Raw genomic sequence first — 22,382 nt, 5'->3', positions numbered from 1 at the left:
TTTTCGGTAGGTGTCAAAATCTCAGCCAATCAGGAGAAAGTACCCATTTTTAAGCTTAATTTGTATAGTGTTCCAGTTCCAATTTTGCATGCTCATTTCTTAGTGTCATCACTTCCAATTTCACTTGTTTAATCTGTATCCTGATTGAGTTCTCTATCCTGATTGGATAAAATTGGAAATGAAACTGAAACTGAAACGAAAATGCATTTTCTGTTTTATAAAGAGCTGGAGAGACAAGGAGACTCCTACTGTAATACTGAACAAACACTCTATAGCTATGAGTACTATCAGAATATAGAGCTATTTAACAATTATTTTAACCAACGCAAATCACTTACCCTACCTTTAACTGTGAAGCCCGTTTTTCTATTTCATCAAATCTCAGCTTCTTATTAGCGCTTTTGTGTCAAAGAACGTCGCCATGGTTACGGGGCTGCCCAGCTATGGGACGAACTGCCTCCCGGGTTGCCAGATCATGTGCGCATATCCCCCCACGGATGCGTCGACCGGGTATGGTCTAGTAGGATATAATCTAGATATACGATACATCTTTGAAGTGGAACTCAACAGTTTTTGAAGAGGAGATAGAGATATTTGTGACAATGAAATAGGATAGGTTAGAATTTAGAGAACTATGAAATCACAACACATGTTGTGAGCTTGTAGATCTGCTATTTTTGTAAATCCTACATATAATTAACCAAACCTCTGTCTGTCAGTTAGTCACACTCTCTGTCCCGCATGGTTCTCAGTGAGTTGACCATTATTCGAGGGGACCAAGTATAGACCACTGGGGAACCCTGGTCAAATAAGTATTTAGGATTTTAGTGGTTATCGCTCAAAATCGCTCAAAACAAGTTTCAAAATTATTTAAGAGCAAAGTGTACGTGGTAGTTTTTGTTGTGTTTTCCTACTGTATAATGGGAGATTTGGTATGCTGGTTTGTGTGCATGTGCGTGTGCACAAACACAAGACAAAAAGGTAAATAAAACTCAAGAGTAAGCCGTTCACTGCAGCTTACCTCACTACAATATTTCCCAGGATCCTTGGCCTCACCTCCTGCATGTCATCGTCAATCACCGTGACTAGTGGAGAGGGGAGGGGCATACAGGTACAAGTCACATTCAGGGGGCTAGATTTCACCCACTGTAAAGGGATGTTCACACCAAGCACTATAACCATGACTATATCGTTTACCATTGTCTTTGTTATAGTAGTGGTGTGGACTCTGACAACTACTTCAGACAGAACTTTTTTTTTAACTACATCTGTATAGTTACAGTTATAGTGCTAGGTGTGTGTGTGTGGGCTCTGCTCACAGGGTGTAGTGATGCGTCTAGTGCAGCATGCTAGAGAGACGTTGCATGTAGGGATGCATGTGACCCTCCTCCCTTAGTCCCTGCCGCTGATCAACCCAGTTTTGGGTAAAGGAAGCCGAGCGTGTAAGTCTTCCGAGGTCAGTACATAGCCTCTCCTTCACCAAGACTCCTATTGTGCCTCCACGTGGCAACGCACGGTAACTGGCTTCTCGCGAGGCCAGGCTAAACCAGTAGGGGATCTCGGAGCAGCAGTGGTCCCTAGAGGTGAGGTGTGCAGGCCCGCACCAGTGTGGACACGCCCTGGCACCTCACCAACCACTGCCCCACTGCCACGTGGGTAAGCCTGGAGCACAAACTATTTGTACTGAGTATTCACAGACTGCTGTACAAATCTGTGTAATGGAATTTCCAATGTATTTTTTTAAAGTAATACTGCAATTGTTTGTGAATAAATGCAAAAATAGTGCAATGCTAAAGATATAAGTACAATGCAGCACATGAATTGGAAACAAAATATAAATCTAGAATATTAAGTGGATAGATCCAGATACATGTAATGATCATACCTGCCAACACTCCTGATTTTAGCTGGAGATTCCTGATTTTTTACCCTGTCTCCTTATTGGCTCCTGAATTTAAACTTATCCTGCATGTCTCAAGATTTTTGGGCAACTCACTTTTCCTATGCTAGTGAAGCCTGATAAAGGTATCAAACTCCCTGTTAAATTGCACCAGAATACAGGACATTACATCTACCGTGTTAAAAAGTTTATGGCGAGAACCCCTAAACACTCCGCCAAACTTGTCCCAACCACATTCATTTCACCTTACAACGTTCATGTCTGTGTATCAGAACATGGTAATAATAAATTATTATTAGTGTGGTTGCCCGAATGGGCAACCAGACTATAGTACTCTACCGACTTTATTCCACTAGATAAACTTTATTTCATCGCGCTATTTCTCCCACAGTATTTTTTCCCCAATTTTGTGTCATATGTCAAAATCACCGGAGTCAACAGAGGTGATACAACTTGAATGTTCTGGATCCAGATCTGGAAGTCAGCTTTAATCAATGAGGCTACATTTGTGTTTTACCATTATATCCTGGGATGGGCTTGCCAGCCGTGCCTGCAGGGGGAGTCAGTGAATTCCCCAGACCAATGCAGGAGGAGGTGATGGCTGAGCCGGTCTCTGATGAGAGAAAGACAAAGACAGACATTTTAACCATTTAATTATGTCCACACAAAGGAGAGCATACAAGGACACAAATACTATTAGGTGCAGTACATGATACAATAAGCATGTGACTCAGTACTCTATGGGTATAAGTAATAGCGTCTCCGCCATATGTGGCGACTGCCAATTATAGCAGAGACAGCACAATACTTTGCCAGCCTTTTTGGGCACACGCACACGCGCACGCGCACACACACACACACACACACACACACACACAGCCAATCTACAAGCTCGTAATGCGACGTGTTGTGAACTTGTAGATCGGCTATTGCACGTCACTCTTGCACGACAAAGTAGGACATTCATTTACGGAAAAACAAAGAGTTGAAATGTGGAGATAGGTGGTTTCTTCGCGACAGTGCCAATATTTTCATTGACAGAGGTATTCTAATGAGCCATGAATGCCATTATTATCTTCCAATAACAACACTCTGCATGTTTACTTTATTATACCTGTAACCTAGCAACAGCCACCAGCTGACAACAGAACATTAACCAGCATCTGTTTGCTACTGGGTGAAAATGAATGATGTTTCTGTCAAATCTATTGGCTTTTACAAAATTACATTTTTGATGACATTGGACGTAAAACTTATGAACAGCCTGCACCTAAAAATACCCAAAAAGGGACCCCAATGAAAGAACACATTTTCTTTGAAGAATCAACTTTCATGCTTATCAAGTCCAATAGATATCAACCCATCATCACGTTTGAAACCAGCTCATGACCTATGTTGTACATAGTTTCTTTTTTCTTAAGCCCTATATAGATATTGAAGAAATAGCCAATCTACAAGCTCACAACACGCCACATCATGATGCATTGTGAGCTTGTAGATCTGCTATTTCTAATTGGACTATCATCAAACATACTGTAAATAATATCAAACATATAGGACAATCTACATGTCCCAAAAGGAAATGCATGTATTTAATTCAGTCTGGCCAGAAGCAGGGATAAAACATGTACCCACTGGCAATAAAAATGAAGTACCAGAGGAGGATATATCAAAAGCAGAGGCATTGACCCCCTACCCCCCAATTCCTCCAGCAATTCGAACCCTGGTTGTACATGCCACATCTTTTCTCTCTGTTACGGTGGTTGTTATTATACTTTGGGACTTTCTGGGACTTTCCTCTATATGCAAATCCCCAGCTCCTGTACCACTGTGGTACTGGGGTTCCTGTGAGCTGTGTTAACCTACATTATGGAGAACTATGACAGTTCCTATGGGCTTCTCTCTCGGGCTCCACCACCCAACACTGCTCCGGTTATCAGTTGGCTTGTTATAGACGGTCCTCTACTGACCCAAACAGTGACACAATCACGAGAAACAGATATCTCACCAAAATCCTGTTTGGTCTCCCCCGGTTATCTGAGATTGCATCAGACGTTGCACAGAGGCAGCCCAATGATTTGTCTCTCTCTCTCTCTGTTTCTTTTCTAGCTGTGAAAAGTTCAGCTTTCAGGGGGAAACCTCATTATGTCCAAAACCGTTACTTTTCAGGAAATGTCAAAAAGAACCTGCTTCAATGGATTCAATGTAGTTATTATTTAGTCACAAGTTCTTGTTGATACTTTTCGTTGGTTCAATATTTATGAAACCAACAGATAGACTTAACCACTTTCACAAAAATCTAAAATAGGGGATACAAAAGTTCACAGTGTGGCAAGTTGTGAGCTTCTAGATCGGCTATATTTGCTAATTTTGTATGACACTGTAGCATGACGAAGCATTAAAAAAAAACATTAAAAGTTGAAATATGGGCGATACAAGGTTTCTGCCCGACAGCAACGATAATATTTCTGAAAGGTTGCTGTTGCATCATGCAGATGTGATAGAATATTATTCTATCTCAACTGCACGTTGTCTTTCTTCTATTCCCGGTCAATGAGACCCACTTTCACTCAGTAGATGTGGGTTGTTATCCAACACGCCTATGACAGGCAACAACGAACACAGCAGAGCTTCTCCAGTTTTATGATCTCTTTTTCTTTCTTGAAGATTCTTTGTACTGCTAATCAAAACAGGCCACACAGCAGCAGACCTACTTCATGCCCTCAATTGCACTGGCATCAAAGTCTGAGCTGTTACACTTGGGGATCTGGGCTGGGTGTTGGGTGGGGATGTGGGGGCTGTGATGAAGAGATTGAGCTATCAAATGAAGCTGGGGGAAGGGCCACCAAATTGGCCTCTGAACCAGCAATGTTCCGCGCCCCTAACACCTCATTCATCAGGGGCAGGTTAGTCACTCCCTGCAGAGTTCAAAGCCCATCAGGCCCAGATGCAGCTCACCACCAACGGGAGAAACCATATTTTATATCTTTCGCCCCTTCGGTCAAAGAACAAGATAGCGTGCAGAACCAATCAAAGCAAAGAAGCGTACGCTTCTTAAGCACATGAACCCTAGTGTCCCTATTATTTCTGGGGGCAAACATTCGACGAAAACAGCCAATCTACTTGTAGATCTGCTCATTTCAGCAAAGTGATATTTCGAGTCAAGCAAAAACAAGGAAGGGGCCAAGTAAATAGAGCACTGGGGACTCCGGTGAACAAAGTACAAGATTTAAGTGGTTAAAGCCTAAAATACTTCACCATACGACAAAATGCTTGAAGATCTGCTATTCTTTAAAACCACAAAATCTTGGGGGAATTTTGAAGCATTTCGCCTATAATGATGCCTCAAATAGGGCAAAGGGGAAATGACCACTAACCACACAGGACTGATTCATATTGGTGAAAGGGATAAGGCATGAACCTCGTTAAAAGACCACTTTTTAAAAAACCACACCACGGGCGCAGAGCAAATCCACTGAACTGTCTCAGGATGAGTGGTGTGTTTATAAACTACTGTTTGCAGCAGCAAGACCTCAGGCTGCAAGCTGTGAAAGAACATAACTGGCACTTATTTCCTCTGTACTAGAGGAAATCTCTGCTACAGGCAGACAGTATTAAGCATGGACACGCTGGGCTGATGCCTAGTTTTCTCGCTAAAATTCTTTCTCTGTTATTTTCATTCACTCCAACAAGACAATAGGTTTCAGTGTCAAGCAGGTTGTTCTGATGTAGTTTCCTCAGAGCTCCTGAGGTCACCTATCTCAGTTTGGATGCATGCATGGCCATAATAGCAGGTGTTGATCATACATTCCCCCTGTTGGGTAGAGAACACCCCTGCTGCTCTGAAACACAGTAGGACACAAATCTTGAGGCTATTGGTTGAGCGACTATACACAAACAAAATTGTCCGTGTTTCGGGGAATAGAAGTCAGGCGGGGAGGGCGATCTTTGTCACTGCGCTAGCAACTCCTACAGCTGGGGTGGCGCCTGTCAGTAGGGGGTGTTGAACGGGAAGAGTAAGATGGAGAAGCTACTTCCTCACTAGCAGGTGAGCCAGTAGGGTACAATAGCAGTGGCAAAGCAGAGTTGGAAATTGGTAAGCAAAAGGGGGTAAAAATAATTGGACACTTAGATAAAAGATAAAAATAACATATCTTGTATCAGACAGCTCGAGGGTCCTGTCTTATGCTAGATTGGTTTTGCCAATCAATACAGAATACACATACTGTACAGCAAAACCATGCAGGCATGTTTCAAAACGTACAAGAAAATTGGCCAAAAATGTATTAGAAAATCTATTTAGCAGAAATGGCTTTTGGATATAGGTTAACAGCGTGGCTCTGCGAGATGCTATCTACAGTATCTATGAGAGAGAGAGTGTGTGTGTGTGTGTGTGTGTGTGTGTGTGTGTGTGTGTGTGTGTGTGTGTGTGTGTGTGTGTGTGTGTGTGTGTGTGTGTGTGTGTGTGTGTGTGTGTGTGTGTGTGTGTGTGTGTGCGTGCGTGCGTGCGTGCGTGCGTGCGTGTGTGTGTTTTAGGCCTATATACTTTTTGCATTTAACTTTATTTTCAATGGAGTCAATGGGGCTCTGATCACACAGACACCTTGCTCAAATTTGGAGTAATATGTCATAGACGGTCAATGGCATGGTCACATGAAGATCCCATTGGAGCTAGTTTCCAGTTAAAGTGTCCAAAATACAGTATGTTAGCAATTTTACAGCGTAGTGCCGTAGCGGTAATTCAGACTGCTGCATATGAGATACAATATTAGAGCCAGACTAAAATATCGGCCAGACCAATATATCGGTCATCATTCAAATGACAGTATTTGACTTTTTTGATGACATCTGTATCAGCAATTACGCAGCCGATGTGGCCCAATTTTTCTTTTCTTTCTTTCAACCTGGTATCCCTATTTTGGGCATGTGAACATCTGGGCATAGGTGAACATTATCAAACGTTTTCAAAAATGTTTAATAGGGCATTAGGATTAAATAAATGTTTTTCAGAAACAGATTTCTCAAATTTCTCCCGCCAGTAAGAAATAATTCTTTATCTTTATTCTTCAATTAATTAATTAATTATTCTTTTTGTGCAAATGTTTTTTTAGGGAAGCCTCTGAGATGTGAGAAAAGCAGGCCCCAGGTCAGCATGTATTATGAAAAGTAAGATGGTCTTGTTGATATTCTAGCAGGAGGCCACATGCATTCGTATTCATATCATATTGAGAGCTAAAAATGGGCAGAGTCAAGCCACCATTGGCATCGCTATTTCCCATGAGCAGGGGGATAACATTGCACAGATGTGAGGTGACTGAAAGAGAGGGAGAGAGCTAGCTGAGCCAGGTGAGTGACACCAGGAAAGCCTGAACATGAGAACTGTCTGTGGGCACTCACCCTGACAATGCACTCCTCTGTCTGTCTCTCTGTCCAACCGATTGTCTCACTTTCTCAGTCTCACACACGCACAGTCACAATTAGATCTGCCTGTGTCTATTCCAACACACATGCATGCACGCACGCAAGCACGCACACACACACACACACACACGTGTACACAAACAATCAATCTTTCCCAGACCTGTTGGAGCTGAGCTCAGGCGGTGAGAGGCAGACAGAGTGTGATGAATGGACAGATGGTGTTAAAGTTCACTATGTGAGAGAGAGAGGGGGAAGCACAGCAGGGAGTGTGGTTCGGGCAAGAGTTAAAGGGAGTGAAAGTGATAGTTTTTTTTTTTTATATATATATATATATAGTTTTTGTTTAAAAGTTAAAGCTTTATATTCTGATAATAATCATTGCCATAGAGTGTTTGTTCAGTAACAATTGTCTCCTCTTTTAATAAACAGAAAATACATTTTCAGTTCAGGATATCAATTTTATACAATCAGGAGAGAGATCCCAACAAAGATTTCAGATGTTTATCCTGTATGAGTTCTTCTCCTGATTGGATCAAATTGGTATCCTGACCTGAAAATGAATGTTCTGTTTAATAAAGAGCTGGAGAGACAGAGGAGACCCCTGATACTGAACAAAAACTCTATATAGAAATGATTGCTATCTGAAAAATATATCGCTTACACCGCCTTAAAGGTTGTTAGGAGAAGAGACGGGAAGGGCGTGCAGATGAGGGATGGGAGTGCGGCACTAGTGACTATATTCATCCATCCATTTTGCTGTATCATCAATCATACCCAGTGGGTTGACGTCAGAGCAACATGGCCACCATGTGAATATGATCAATGCTGTAGACACGCTCATTACCACAAATCACTTCTAGTTGGTGATCCCTCACTCACACACACCCTGGCATGCGATATGGCGCACACACACACGCACACACACATACATATGTGTACTGTGTGTGTGTGTGTGTGTGTGTGTGTGTGTGTGTGTGTGTGTGTGTGTGTGTGTGTGTGTGTGTGTGTGTGTGTGTGTGTGTGTGTGTGTGTGTGTGTGTGTGTGTGTGTGTGTGTGTGTGTGTGTGTGTGTGTGTCTCTCTCTCTCTCCTTCAGAAAAGAGTCATCTTATCAGCAACCCTCACCCCATTCCCATGGATTGGATCCACCCATTTCACCTGCTCTCACTCACTCCTCATCAGTGGCCTGCTCTATATATTCTGTTCCTTCAGTTCTTGTTTGGCAGCAGCAACAACTCCACCTGAGAGTCTCAGGCGAGCCTTGGTATGCCCTCATTTGTTGCATTTTACTGGTTATTGTAATGAATGTTAAAGCTACCCGTTTGCCTTTCTGTGTGTAATGTGCGGTGCACATACTGTAATTGACCTGCGAAGCGCGCGCGCGCAATTTTTTCGCGGATTTGGGCGGATTCGGGTACTTTTCCCCCCGTTTTTTCTTACTTTATTTCGGTTTTAGGGTTAGGGGTAGGTTAGGGTTATAGTTATTAAAAAAAAAAAAAATTAAATTATAATTTTCCCAGGGTCCACAGAGAGGTGCCCCGCAGTCCCGCGGTCCGCCTGTTGAGGACCCCTGCATATAGTCAAACTGGCTTAAGCCATAACCATATAGTGTGTTGTCTAACCTCAATGCGTCGTCATGGGATCAGGCGCAAACAAATGAGCCAGCTCCATATATGGCCACAAAAGAAGGCATGCCCAAAATGCAGCATATACTGATGACATCAGGGATCTCCATATATGGGCATAAAAGGGACAAGGACTGACAGATACAGAGATCTCCATATATGGGCATATCAGTCGGATCGACAGTGCGACGTAGGTGTGAGGGCCGCTCTAGAAACTCTAGCTGACAATTAATGGGTGTCAACCACTGGCCCTCTGAATCATCCATCTCAAGTGTTGCACGTCACAAGTGTACATGACGTTGGACGTGAGAGTCCTGTAGATATGCACAGTATTTTCTGGTTGTGAGTGCTGGAGTTATTTAGCAGGAAGCTGAATCAGATAGGGAGACCAAGGTCATTCGAATGTGGAGGAGAGAGAGACAGAAAATTCATGGGAAACAACAAAGCTATTGTTCCGATATGAGATTTTGTATAACAACAAACAAAAGGGCTGCCTACTCTTTAGTTTAGCTGGTCTACCATGAGGCTAGATAAGACCGTCAACCTTGGAAGCAGAATGAGAGGACAGGCCAGCAGGCACAAATTATATTCACCAATCACCATAACTGTGTCATTAAAAAAAATAGAGTGTGTGTGTGTGTGTGTGTGTGTGTGTGTGTGTGTGTGTGTGTGTGTGTGTGTGTGTGTGTGTGTGTGTGTGTGTGTGTGTGTGTGCGCTCGCTAGTGATGCGCGGGCCGGCCCGTTGCCCACAGGTTCCACTTATCAATTATGCACAGCTGCCTCTATTGATATCCCCGCTGCATGTCAACTTTGGATTTGAATGGCCCTTGTAATGTTGTAGTAGGCCACTCTCTCTCTCTCTATCTCTATTTTCTGTTGATCTAATTGCTCTGTATATGAAATGTAGCCTATAGTTACTTGGTTATTTAACCGTTTTGAGGTCTCCTCCATCTGCTATTGAGTAGCCTAGAAAGATAATGACACCAGCCAGCTGACTGTGCTTAATGTTTGATAAGAGAAGTTGACGGTGAGACGGGGAAGCGTTTTTGACCGCAGCTTCTTTGTTAATATGCTTATGCGAAGCTGAAAAATAAATATGACTTATCGATGCAATCTCCTCTTTGTAAACAAAGAGAGACACGAGTATTAGCCTATGGCCTACATCCCCTGACCAAGAACTGTGGCTTTAGTTTTCGACTGTTGGAAAAGCCACAACATTGTTAAACTCAAAAGTCTAAACGAAATGGGTGGTTGTACTTTGTACATCTGTTTGTGAATAATTAGATGCCGTCTTTAAATGTGAAGAACACTGAGTTTGCCTGGTTAAATACATCATCATAGCTTCAACAGCATTTTGCATAAAGCTACAATCCGCAAAGTTTTATGTCCATTGTCTCTCACTCCCAACATAGATCTAACCGCAACAATGTCCGAACTAAAACAAATATGGCAGCACATTTAGAGTCTAATCCGGTGCACTGGGTAATAAGTTAATACGTTTATTAACACCGTCAACCTGTAGGTCCTACCACACCATGGTCTAAATGTCTCAATGGAAGAGCAGGGAGATCGGCCCTACCTAAAAAGTAATGTCTTGGTGGATTACCTTTCGTAGTGTATTGAATGTAGGAATATATTGGCTTCCTTGAACACCAAACAAATCACAGCATGCTTTGGAAAATGGTTGCCAGTAAGTGTACCATGAGTCATAGCCAATGGGCTAAACTTGCCAGACCACCAGTACAGCCCTTTAAATGTAAGTGGTACAAAATTGTGACTGGTAGAATTGAGGAATAATAATCTAAAAAACAGTGGCTAGTGGATCAAAATGGGAGAAATGTCTCACACACACACAAGCAAATCAGTTTGCTGAAAATATTGCCTCTTATCACGTTTCGCGAGCGTCTGCACCACTGTCTGTGCAGTATCGTAATGAAAATGTTGCGTACTGAAAATAGCTGATATACAAGCTCACAATGCATCACAGCGTGGTGCATTGTGGATTTGCTATTTTTGGTTCGCGACACCTACACGCAACTAAGTGTAACTCAGGCTTATAAGCCACGGATGTCATATTGTATGTCGTTGAGTGACATGTAATGTGCAGTACCAGAGCCCCCACACACACACACACACACACACACATCCCAAATATAACCTGACAACAGATCAACTTTACTGAAACGAGATTGAAATGCATGTTCATTTATTTCTAATGTGGAAGGAAGATGGACTGTCAAAAGGTAGGGAAAAAGTGGTGGGAAGGAATGTTAATGAGGCAAGAGGAATGAGTTTGGCCCACTGACAATTCAATCTTAAGATTTAAAAACAGCTAATGAATCCAACATTTTAGTCACATAATCACATGTATTTTATGAAAATTAGTTCCAAATTATTGAATGAAAAAAGCCTCCTCATGTTAACTGAAACTAGACACATGTTGAATAAAATACTGGCTGATAGTTCAGCAGTCTGAAAGCAGGATACACTATGTGGGCACTTATACCAACATTAAAACAAACTATCCTTGCTCATCTGCCTGGCAAGCAACGCTCTTCTTCCCTAAATCTTTATACGTTTTAAGATTTGCGTTGTGCATCCTAGGAAAGTGTGGGGTTCAATGAAATTGGTCACCGTAAACTAGGTCAAAGTTCAAATGCTTTAAACTCCAAGGAAATGTTGAGCAATATTGCGCTCATGGACACACATGTATACGTATATAGGAGTGTTGTTGCAGAGTCAGGCATACACCCTACACAGGAAATTAACCACATGAACTGCAACAGTAGCCTGGTTCCAGACGAATCTGCCTTTGCAAAATTGCATGCACTTTAGTCCTCGGCAGATTAGGTCTGGCCCCCCTCCATAGAGATTTAAATTCTCTCCCTCCGCAGTTGTGCGGAGCCAACCAGGGCCGAGTATCCAAATGTGGGCGGGCTTATCACCTTATTTGGAGCAATGACGTACAAGGAAGTACTGCTCTGATTGGTTCGTTCAAGGAAGCACTGCTCTGATTGGTTTAGGTCTAACCAATAGAGTCCGTTTGGATCTTTTTGTAACCGCCCCTTGGAAGAAAATCTACCGTTGATAGGGACCAGACTAATATCCACGCAGTGTGTCGTGTGATATTGTCTGGCTACGCGAGGCTACTGCAACAGGGCATGTCATAATATGCGAACATTCTGCAAAATAGGTAAACATTCGGTGGGATTAGCAGATCTACAAACTCACTAGCCTGGTAAACCCCCCTCCCTCCGGAAATCTCATTTGCATTTGAAAGGCTACAAAATCACAACGTGTCGCCGTGTTGTGAGCTTGTAGTTCGGCTATTTTAAGTGAAGAGGTTAGGTGTAGACTACAGGGAAAAAGGAGGGGACCCATGTATAGACCCCTGGGGGGACTACAGTCAACAAAGTACATAGAGTTTAAGAGTGGTTTGATGTGTTCAGCACTTTGATGCTTATCAAGAGCAAGCAGTCTCCAATCCACACTTGGCAGAATGCCACAGCGGCAACGGTGGTTGTGAATTAATGATTATAGATCTTTTCCTCTGTCAAAAAGATTCAGGGCAAGCCCGGACCGCTGGCCTAGCAGTCCGGGCACCTAAGGCTGCAATGTACCCTGATGGCCTTTGCTATGGGGAAGGTTTGGTTAGGAAAAAGAGCGACCCTTTCAAAACATTTTCCGAGAACCCCCAGGGGTCAATGCCTAGTTGCCTCCTTTTCTCCCTCTACACTGCATCCTTGGCTTTGGCATCACAGCTCACAAGTTCTACTATCACTGCTACACGGATGACACACAAGTCTTTTTCTCTTTCCCTCATTTCTTCTTCCCAAAGGAGTCCTGCCCCCGGCAGGATCTTTCCATTTTCCATCACCCTGGTGACCCCTACTAAACAAAGAAACTGAGTGCGATCCTGGACAATCAGCTGTCCTTCAATGCATACATTGCAGCATTGTAGGTTTTCACTTTACAACATCTGGAGGAGCACACAGTAGCATTCCTTAGGCTTAACTTCCCTTACTAGATAGTCTGCCCAGCCCCTTATCCAAGCTCCAGTCCTCTACAGAGTCACTCCCCATCTTCCACCGCAGTCTGAAAACCCACCTCTTCAGACTCCACCTAACCGACTAATTTCTTTGCATCTGCACTTGATAAATGTTAGGGAATCTGTGTTTACTTGTGTCACCGATGCCATAGCCTATATCTTATTTAGATGCATGTTATATGCTTATGTATAGATGGTACATGTACATACAGTAGTATATTATTTAGACTGTAGGTGTCTACCTGCTTTCTTAGATACTGTTCTTTGCAGCAATTACTTGTTTTCTTAACACTAAGTACTTGAACATGGGAGTGTGTTCTATGTACCCTCAGTCCTATGTTCCCTCATGCTTTATGCCGTCATATTTTGCCACCTGGCCAGGAACCAGCTTCAAGGATACCCCTTTGCATACCATGTTGATGGCGACGGAATGTGGACTATGTCGACTCCATGTAGAAAATACCCATATGTGCAATTTCAAAACAGATATTTGATTACCACTCTATTGGTATGCAACTCGGACGGTGCTGAGTCAACAGCAACGTATGTGCTTCTGTGCTCAGTGCACCTGCCCTGTTTTCAATGCCAACATATTTTATACGTCGACAAAATCCACAGGTCTGCATTCCCCGGCGTCAACATGGTACGTAAAAAGCTTCTCCTCTCAACACTGTGATCCATAGCAGAGCTGTCTGTTAAGTTAGTAAATACTGAAACAACAGCCTCTGCTCTTCTCTAGTCAGTGTGAAAAGACAGGGAGAGTCTCTTTTCCCGGTGTTTCGGCCCAGACTGTCAGGGTTTTGAGGTTAGGTTTAGGCACTATTTCTGTGAGGTTAGGGTTAGGCATAGTGTTTGTGAGGTTAGGATTAGGGGTTAGGTTTAGGCATAGTTTTAGTGAAGTTCAATGTTAGGGTTTAGACGCAATCAAGGCGAAACACCAATGAAAGAGGGAGTCCCGTGAAAAGACAGTGTCCTAAGAGGCTGAATCTCCACTCCTCACAATGTTAGACTGACCTGGACATCTGGCAAGTGTGTGTGGAGAATGCAAACAGCACAAACCGATGCACTGGTTCAAAGTAAATTCAGACGAGTCATCTTTCCATTGAACTTATTCAGACATTATCCTCTGCAATGGTGTCTGGTGTTTGAGGGAGAGAGAGAGAGAGAGAGAGAGACATGGCCACTTGCTACAGTATTCTCCGTTTTTATTCAAAGCCTCCCGTTGATGAGGCAGCCAAACCCTCCCAACTGGAAACACATTGGTTGCCAGGCAACACTGGTGACATCAGCAACCTCCACACCCCCACCCCACCCCCCTGACGGTGTTTGGGTCTTAAAATAGCACACGCAGATTATTATCGGCTTCAAAGTGACAGCCATTTTCTCAAATGCACATGGGGGAGAATGAGCTAGTACCCAGATGGATTTTTTAGTAAAGTGCGTCTGTGTGCATGCATGCATAATGGAATGACACATGTAGAAACAACGGCTCTGAAGAATCTGGCGACTCCTAATGAAAATGGGAAGAGGGACGTGAGGGGGGGGGGGGGGGGGAGTAATCATGTCATTAGCAAATCAGGTGACAACAAGACACTGAGGGATGATTGCGTCCACTGCACATGGAAAATGAGCAAACCAATCACCTATACTTCATATCAGAAAACTAATCTCTGCTGTTGCAACGGCCCAGAACTCTGCTGTAAAACTAATCACAAGCCAAATTGGTCAAATTAGTCAAACTTCTGCCAGTGAGCTTGTTTGCATAACTGAAGAGCTGCAAATGCGTAACTTGGCGTTTTACGTGACAGCAAGAAATATGTTATATAATATATATATACATACACACACAACACACACATATATATATTTTTCCCAACATGAGGACTCCGACACACTGGCATGACACAAAACACATTTGTCACTGTGTGTGTTCATTCCAGCACACCCCACCCAAAAAAGCCTGATTGCAGCACAGTTGTCTAATGACCAACAAAAGCCATGACCTCTCCTCTATACTCCGAGTCACGCTGTCTGTCTCTGGAACGCCATCACACTCATTTTTCATGTGGCTAACGACTACGGCTCTTTCTCCTAATGTGAGCCCTGTATGGATCTAAGGACGGTGAGATGGTGGAAATCTGTCAGCTACCATGGCTCTGTGTGTGATTCAACTGTTTACCAATCAGCAGCTCTACACACTTGGCTTCAGGGTACGGAAGGGCCTCTGGGGATGGAGGGAGTTCCCCAATGTGAATGTGATGTGTCCCAAAGGTGGGCCTATGGTTACCATATTTTCAAACACCCAAACTGGGACCTATATCCACTTAAGCAACATTTCAAAAATAGCAAAAATGAATTGTGAGCTTATATATCTGCTATTTTTGCTATTTGTGACATCTGACTTTTTATTTATTTTTGAATTCTGTTTTCATCAGGATGGGGGACAATTATCTATTTCAGTGCCACTGACGTATGTCCATTTTTTCCAAGGCCCAGAGTGCCAAAGACATGTAACACGTCCAAACTGTGTTCTCAGTGTTTACCACAAGATGGCGCTGTTCCGCAATCTATGAGCCACCATTTTAGGCTCAGTCACAGAGAGATCTAGGAGATCACGTGATCACAAGATTTACAGCTCCATCCGCTTCCTGGTTAGTGTCTGTGGGGAAAGAGCTGTAACTTGAGCGAACGAGGGGTCACGATGACAGTGAAAGCCTCCGCACAGTGAAAGCCTCCCACGATGACAGTGAAAGCCTCCGCACAGTGAAAGCCTCCGTGCTTAGAAACTTTTGGGGGATCGATCATACTGGATATAAATATTCTGTGACTACTTGAAAAGGAAAGAAAAAAATTACTGGCACTATTGACAATTATTTATTTATTTACTTGGCACTGAATTATTTTAGTGCTTAGATTAGTGTAAGCAAACATGTTTGTGATTTTTCTAATTGTGGTGAGAACTGGAAACATTTGGTAGTGAATATTGAAAACCGGGATATTTGAGTGTTTACAGATACATTTAGGGTATATATGGATAGGGTGTCCCAGGCACCCTATACTGTGTCTGTAGGCAGTAAAATATTGCACAAGCCACGGTAGTGTGTCACGCGCCGTGCATTCTTCAACAGGAATCTGTAATCTTTTTTTGACGAATAACATCTAATTTCGGGCTGATGCAACATTTACATCTCTGAATGTGAAAGGCATAAACAACCCGGTCAAAAGAGGAAAGATATTTACCTACCTTAAATCCCTAAAGTCAGAGGTCATATTCTTGCAGGAAACCCACCTTACTGAAGCTGCGCATATGAGACTCAGAGCCAGATGGATAGGCCAATCTTTTCACTCAGCATTCTCCACCAAAGCACGAGGGGTAGCTATTCTAATCAGGAAGAATGTCCCCTTTAAACATATAGAGACCATCACAGATACACAGGGCAGGTTTATTATAGTCACAGGCGAATTATATTCGACTCATGTTACCCTCTTAAATATCTACGGCCCCAATTTTGATAACCCTAGTTTTTTCAGTAAAATATTTTCTCGTCTGCCAGCTTCCACTGTGCAAACTAATCTGATAATTGGGGGCGACATGAACATGATTATGGACCCATATCTCGATAAATCTTCACAGCTAAACATCAGAAGGTCGAACACAGCAGAACTACTCAAATCATTTATCTCCAATTCCAATCTGGTAGATATCTGGAGAACGCTGAACCCGACCGGACGTGAGTACTCATTCTACTCTCCGGTTCATGGCTCTTACAGCCGTATCGACTATTATTTTATAGACGCGAAATTGCTACCAAGGGTGCAAAGTGTGAAATATCACAATATTATTATCTCTGACCATGCAGCTTTATCTTTCACAGTTACATTGGCCGAAGCCCCAGAAAAGCAGTGCAGATGGCGGCTAAATTCTCTACTCCTCAAAGACCCAGCATTCTGTGCTGGCCTGACGAATCAAATTAATACATTTTATGAAATCAATCAAAGCCCCGAAGTGTCTCCTGCCCTACTTTGGGACACGTTAAAGGCATTTCTTCGTGGCCACATTATATCGGTGGAAGCATACAAGAATAAAACAAATAAAAAGAAAGTAGCTGAGTTAGAAGACCAGATCGGTACATTAGAGAAGGAAAATATGCAGGATCCAACTAGAGATAGATACCAAAAGATATTACTATTGAAATACGAATACAATAAGATCATCACTGCCAATGTAAATAAATATCTCTTAAATATGAAACAAGAATTTTTTGAATATGGGGAGAAGCCGCACAAACTTTTGGCACGACAACTAAGAAAACAACAGAGTGACCGCGCCATACATAGTATTAAAAGTAAAACGGGAAGAACACTTATTGACCCCAAAGAGATTAATAGTAGATTTCTCCAGTTTTATGACGAATTATATCAATCCAGAGCCAGTACTGACACCTCTGTGATGCACGACTTTTTGGAGAAATGTAACCTCCCAACCTTAAATAGACAGGATGTTGAATCGCTTAACAAGGAGATAACAATCGAAGAAATAAAAGTGGCAATTAATGGCCTAAAAACGGGTAAAGCTCCCGGCCCAGACGGGTACACAGCGGAATACTACAAAAAAATGTCAGTCACCCTACTCCCTCATTTACATCGGGTGTTTGTGAGTGCATTGGGGCCGGATGGTCTCCCCCCAACAATGTATGATGCCACTATAATGGTAATACACAAAAAGGGTAAAGACCCTGAGGATGTGGACTCATACAGACCCCTGTCCCTACTAAATCTAGATAACCGATTATTAGCCAAGATACTTGCCCTGAGACTTAATAAAGTAATAAGTAAGATCATACACCCAGACCAAACAGGATTCATCCCTAATAGACACGCCTTTTTTAATTTGAGACGCCTGTTTAATATCATGTATTCTAAGCGTTGCCCGGACGATGACCTGGTTATAATGTCCCTGGATGCACGCAAGGCCTTCGACCAATTGGAATTTAACTACCTATTTGCGGTTTTAGATAAATTTAACTTAGGCGAAACCTTCATTAATCATGTGAAGCTACTGTACAAATGTCCCAAAGCGCGCATCACCACCAACCAAAACATATCCCAGGAATTTGCCCTGCACAGGGGATCAAAACAAGGTTGCGTTTTATCGCCACTCCTCTTCGCGCTCGCCATCGAGCCCCTAGCGCAGATGATAAGAGCGGACCCTCAGTTCCATGGCTATGACACTGTTACTACTAAAAATAGGATCTCGTTGTACGCGGACGACGTACTTTTATACATAAAAAAACCACACTCGACTATCCCACATGTCCTCAAATTGATCAACGTGTTCGGGAGCTTCTCGGGATATCGTATTAATTGGTCCAAGAGCGAAGTTATGCCAATTAGAATAGCAGACCAATCCTTTCTGGGCTCTCAACCTTTTAAAATAGCGGATAAAATTACATACTTGGGCATACAGGTTACAAAGAGGTACAAGGACCTATATAAAGCTAATTTCCCCCCTTTCTTTGATAAATTACAGGCATCTATGAGGTACTGGCAAACCCTCCCTCTTTCTCTTATAGGCAGAGTCAACATAATTAAAATGATCAGTCTACCACAAATACTTTACCTCTTCCAAAATGTACCGGTCTATCTAACAAAGACATTCTTTAAACAATTAGATTCTATTATTATGCCCTTCATATGGTCACACAAGAGTCACAGAATAAAAAAAATCCACTTATGCAAGCCCAAACTGGAGGGTGGCCTTGCACTCCCTGACTTTAATCGCTATTACTATGCAGCAAATGTCAGAGCTATGATGTTCTACTTCCATCCTCCCCAGCATCTCCCGTCATGGGTAAAGTTGGAAAGAGATGACTGCTATCCACACAAACCTGAGACCATTCTCCTGGCACCATCCAGAGTGCACAGTCGTAGATATAATGGCAATGTTATAATTAGAGCTTCAGATGACATTTGGAGACAGATAGCAAAACGAGTAGATCTGAGTGCATTACAAGTAATGCTACCAATAGTAGGCAACCCGCTATTCCCCCCTTCCAACATGGACTCTGCCTTTAAGATATGGGAGAGGGAGGGTATCTGCACCCTATTAGATCTCTACAACGAGGGTATTTTCTCCTCTTTTCAGCAGCTAGTGGATAAATTCGGTCTACCTACCACTCACTTTTTTCGCTACTTACAGATAAGGGACTATGTCTCTAGAAATATATCCCTATACAGGTCACTGACCCAGTCCAAGATTAGAGACTCCATCAAGCGATCTCCCTTTTCCCCCAACCTTATTTCCGAGTTCTATATTAACCTAAGAGAGGGCGAGGCCGATACCTCAGGCATACGAGGAAAATGGGAGAGGGAATTGGGAATCCAGATAGCTGAAGATCAATGGAATAGCTCTCTCGCACAGATACATAGATGCTCTATTAATGCCAGACATTGTCTCATGCAGTTCAAAATCGTCCATAGGCTGCATTACTCAAATGCCAAACTTCACAGAATATTCCCGTCCGTGTCACCGATATGTGAGAAATGTGAGTCCGGGGAGGCGACTCTTGCACACAGCTATATGCTATGTCCTAGAATTCTAACATACTGGACTAAGGTCTTCAATACCATCTCTACAATACTTACATTGCATATTACTCCAGACCCTGAAACTATAATTTTTAACAACTCGGTGACCCTGAGTGGCCTCCCCCCGGCCAATAGATGCTTTTTGAACTTCTGTCTTATGTCTGCAAAGAAATGCATCCTATTATGTTGGAAGGGTAAGGAAGGTCCCAGTGTTAAAATGTGGCTGGCCGACCTTGTAAACTCACTCGAGGTAGAGAGGATCCGATATCTCAGAATGGATCAGACAGATAGATTTGACCTTATATGGCAACCTTTGGTCCAACACCTGGAGGAAAACGCCAATGTCAATAACTAATACAGAGCGTTCGAAGTCTCTCTCCCCCCCGCCGCCGCCGCCCCCACCCCTGGAGCCCTGGGTTTGTTTGTTTTTTGTTTTTGTTTTTGTTTTTGTTTTGTTTTTTGTTTTGTTTCCTTCTGTTTTCTTTTGTACATTTCAGTTTTATTCTGTACTTTATTTTTTCGTTGTTTCTCTTGATTCCTATTTATTAATTTTATTTCAATTTCTGTATGTTTTATGTCTTGTTTATTGTGTGGTGCATTATCCGCTCCAAATGCTAGTAATATGATGGGAGAGCTCATCATGGCTATGAGCACAAACAATTCTGCCAGTACGCTAAATTCGCAACAGAAGTGTGTAATGTTTAGTACTGTGCACCCCATGATCCCTTCCAGCACATCTTCTTCTTTTTCACCATATGTCGTGTCATTTATGTATAAAAAAGAAAAAACCACAAGGTGTATTACAAGATATGTCACATATCACATACAATGAAATTGAGATGTAAAGCTGTAATGTATCACCTTAATAAAAAGAATACTAAAAAAAAAATATATATATTGCACAAGCCACGGTAGTGTGTCACGCGCCGTGCATTCTTCAACAGGAATCTGTAATCTTTTTTTGACGAATAACATCTAATTTCGGGCTGATGATACAGTGTACGCAGAGTGAATAGATGGAGAGTGAGTGCAACATTAAAGTCCACCAGGTGCTGCTGAAAAAGCAATAGGTGCCCAAATTATTCTACATGTAAACAGGAGACGAGTAAAAATCACATTTTCTGACTGCAAGACATCCTTTTATAAAGCACATATCCTCCCATTCAGCTTACCTAGTATTACTCAGGTCAGCTGTAACCCTTTCACAGCTTAAGCCTTCTGGCCTTCATTGCTCACGGTGCTGGATTCCTTGCTATTGATTACAGCTTTCCTGTGCTGAATATTACATTCTGAAAGAGAGGTTACGTGCCCACGGCTGGAAAGATTTATGAGCAGCTGCAGTAGTAATTGATTTTGTTCAATTTGTATCTCATTTTTGCAGGGGCAGCAAATGCTGTGGAGCACAGAAAAAGCTCCATGAGCATGGACAGCAAGACTGAAGGATAGATCTTTCATCTTTTTAAAGATGTAGATATGATATATCTATATATGAAAGATACAGTACAAAGAGGTTTGACTGAAAACAAAGAATCAAACTCGAAAGCCTTGATAAAGAAATGTAAACAACCATTCAATTCCTTTTCATTGAGTGTCACTTCCCGTTTTGTTGCAGGGGAAGACAGAGGACAGTTGTAAAAGCACAAATGACTGATAAAACGACTGTGATGGATGCCCTGCCTTCACAGAGACACAGACAGTATGCTGTGACGCTCGCAGCTCAATGACGCATGGCCTCAATATAAGCAAGAGTGTGCAAGTGTAAAAGATGAGCAGGGATTGGGAATCAGTTTTCAGCCTCTCGCGGCACATCGTATCTACGACTCAATAAAGTAAAAAGGTAAATGTTTGCACTGTTCCTACACACACACACACACACGGGTACAGCAGCGTCTAGCCTTAAACTCACAGAAAAACAGACGTGCACATGTCAACCCATGTGCGTGCACACTAGAGAGGGCAAAACTGAAGTTCCGATTATGTATCTGGCACTTAGCGCTTTCCAACAGCTGCAATTTATTCAGTTTATCAGGGCATGAAGACTTCCCTGGAATTTATAAGTCAAGACAGCGAACCAAGAGGACACAGAATTATGCATTTCCAAATACATAAAATATGGCACAAATAAAGTCAGTGGAGATACGTGTGCTTGGGTGTACGAGAAAACCTGTTGTGGATGTGTGTTTGTAAGTGTGTGTGGGGTACATAGGTGAGAGAGCATAGGGAGAGAGAACAAAAGGACAAGAGTGAAGAATAGAAAAATGCCCCTCCATGACACGAACGTCTCTCTGTTAGAGCAGAATGAAATTTCACGCTCACCTCAACAACAGTGAAATGGTTCCAGGGAATACACATGGTGCAATAGAGCACATTCTGACCCTGCCTGTTAAATCCTTAAACAACTCTCTAGCGGTTCCCAACCTTTTCTGGATTAGGGCCCCCTTGAAAATGTTGAAAGTGTTCGTGGCCAACCCTTCTGACCACTTAACGTGGTGTTGATGGTCAGATCGGTGGGCTACGTGCAATTTCAGAGCATGTTTATTTCAATGATCAATCCCCATAGCTCTGTGTGTCATTCAACTGTTTTAACCCATTCAATCCGGGAACGCATCTGTGTCATGAGATTGAGATGAGGGTCCACGGCCAAATACATATCTAAAAATATGTTCTAAATCCTAACAGTATGTTGCTATATCAGTGGTTCTCAAACTTTTTTGGCCGCGGACCCCCATCTCAAAATATTTAGACTGCGTCACCGTGGGTCTAGCCACCTCTTTTCTACTAAAGGGATGAAATTACTTGT

General features: G+C 42.6%; 1 protein-coding gene across 1 annotated transcript in view; it reads right to left on the bottom strand.

Annotated features, from left to right (window-relative positions):
- acss3 (acyl-CoA synthetase short chain family member 3) overlaps positions 1-22,382 on the bottom strand; it is a 58,054-nt gene that overhangs the window by 7,264 nt on the left and 28,408 nt on the right. Inside the window, exons 10-11 of the mRNA XM_084050033.1 lie at positions 2,418-2,513; positions 1,022-1,085 (exon numbers count right to left, since the gene is read on the bottom strand). Coding sequence (XP_083906159.1) covers positions 1,022-1,085; positions 2,418-2,513 — 160 coding nt within the window. The remainder of the gene's footprint in view (positions 1-1,021; positions 1,086-2,417; positions 2,514-22,382) is intronic.

This window comes from Gymnoscopelus microlampas, assembly GCF_963454915.1.
Source record: "Gymnoscopelus microlampas genome assembly, chromosome: 23".
Classification (NCBI taxonomy): domain Eukaryota; kingdom Metazoa; phylum Chordata; class Actinopteri; order Myctophiformes; family Myctophidae; genus Gymnoscopelus; species Gymnoscopelus microlampas.
Note: the sequence above shows the minus strand (reverse complement) of the source record. Positions and strands in the feature narration are given on the sequence as shown.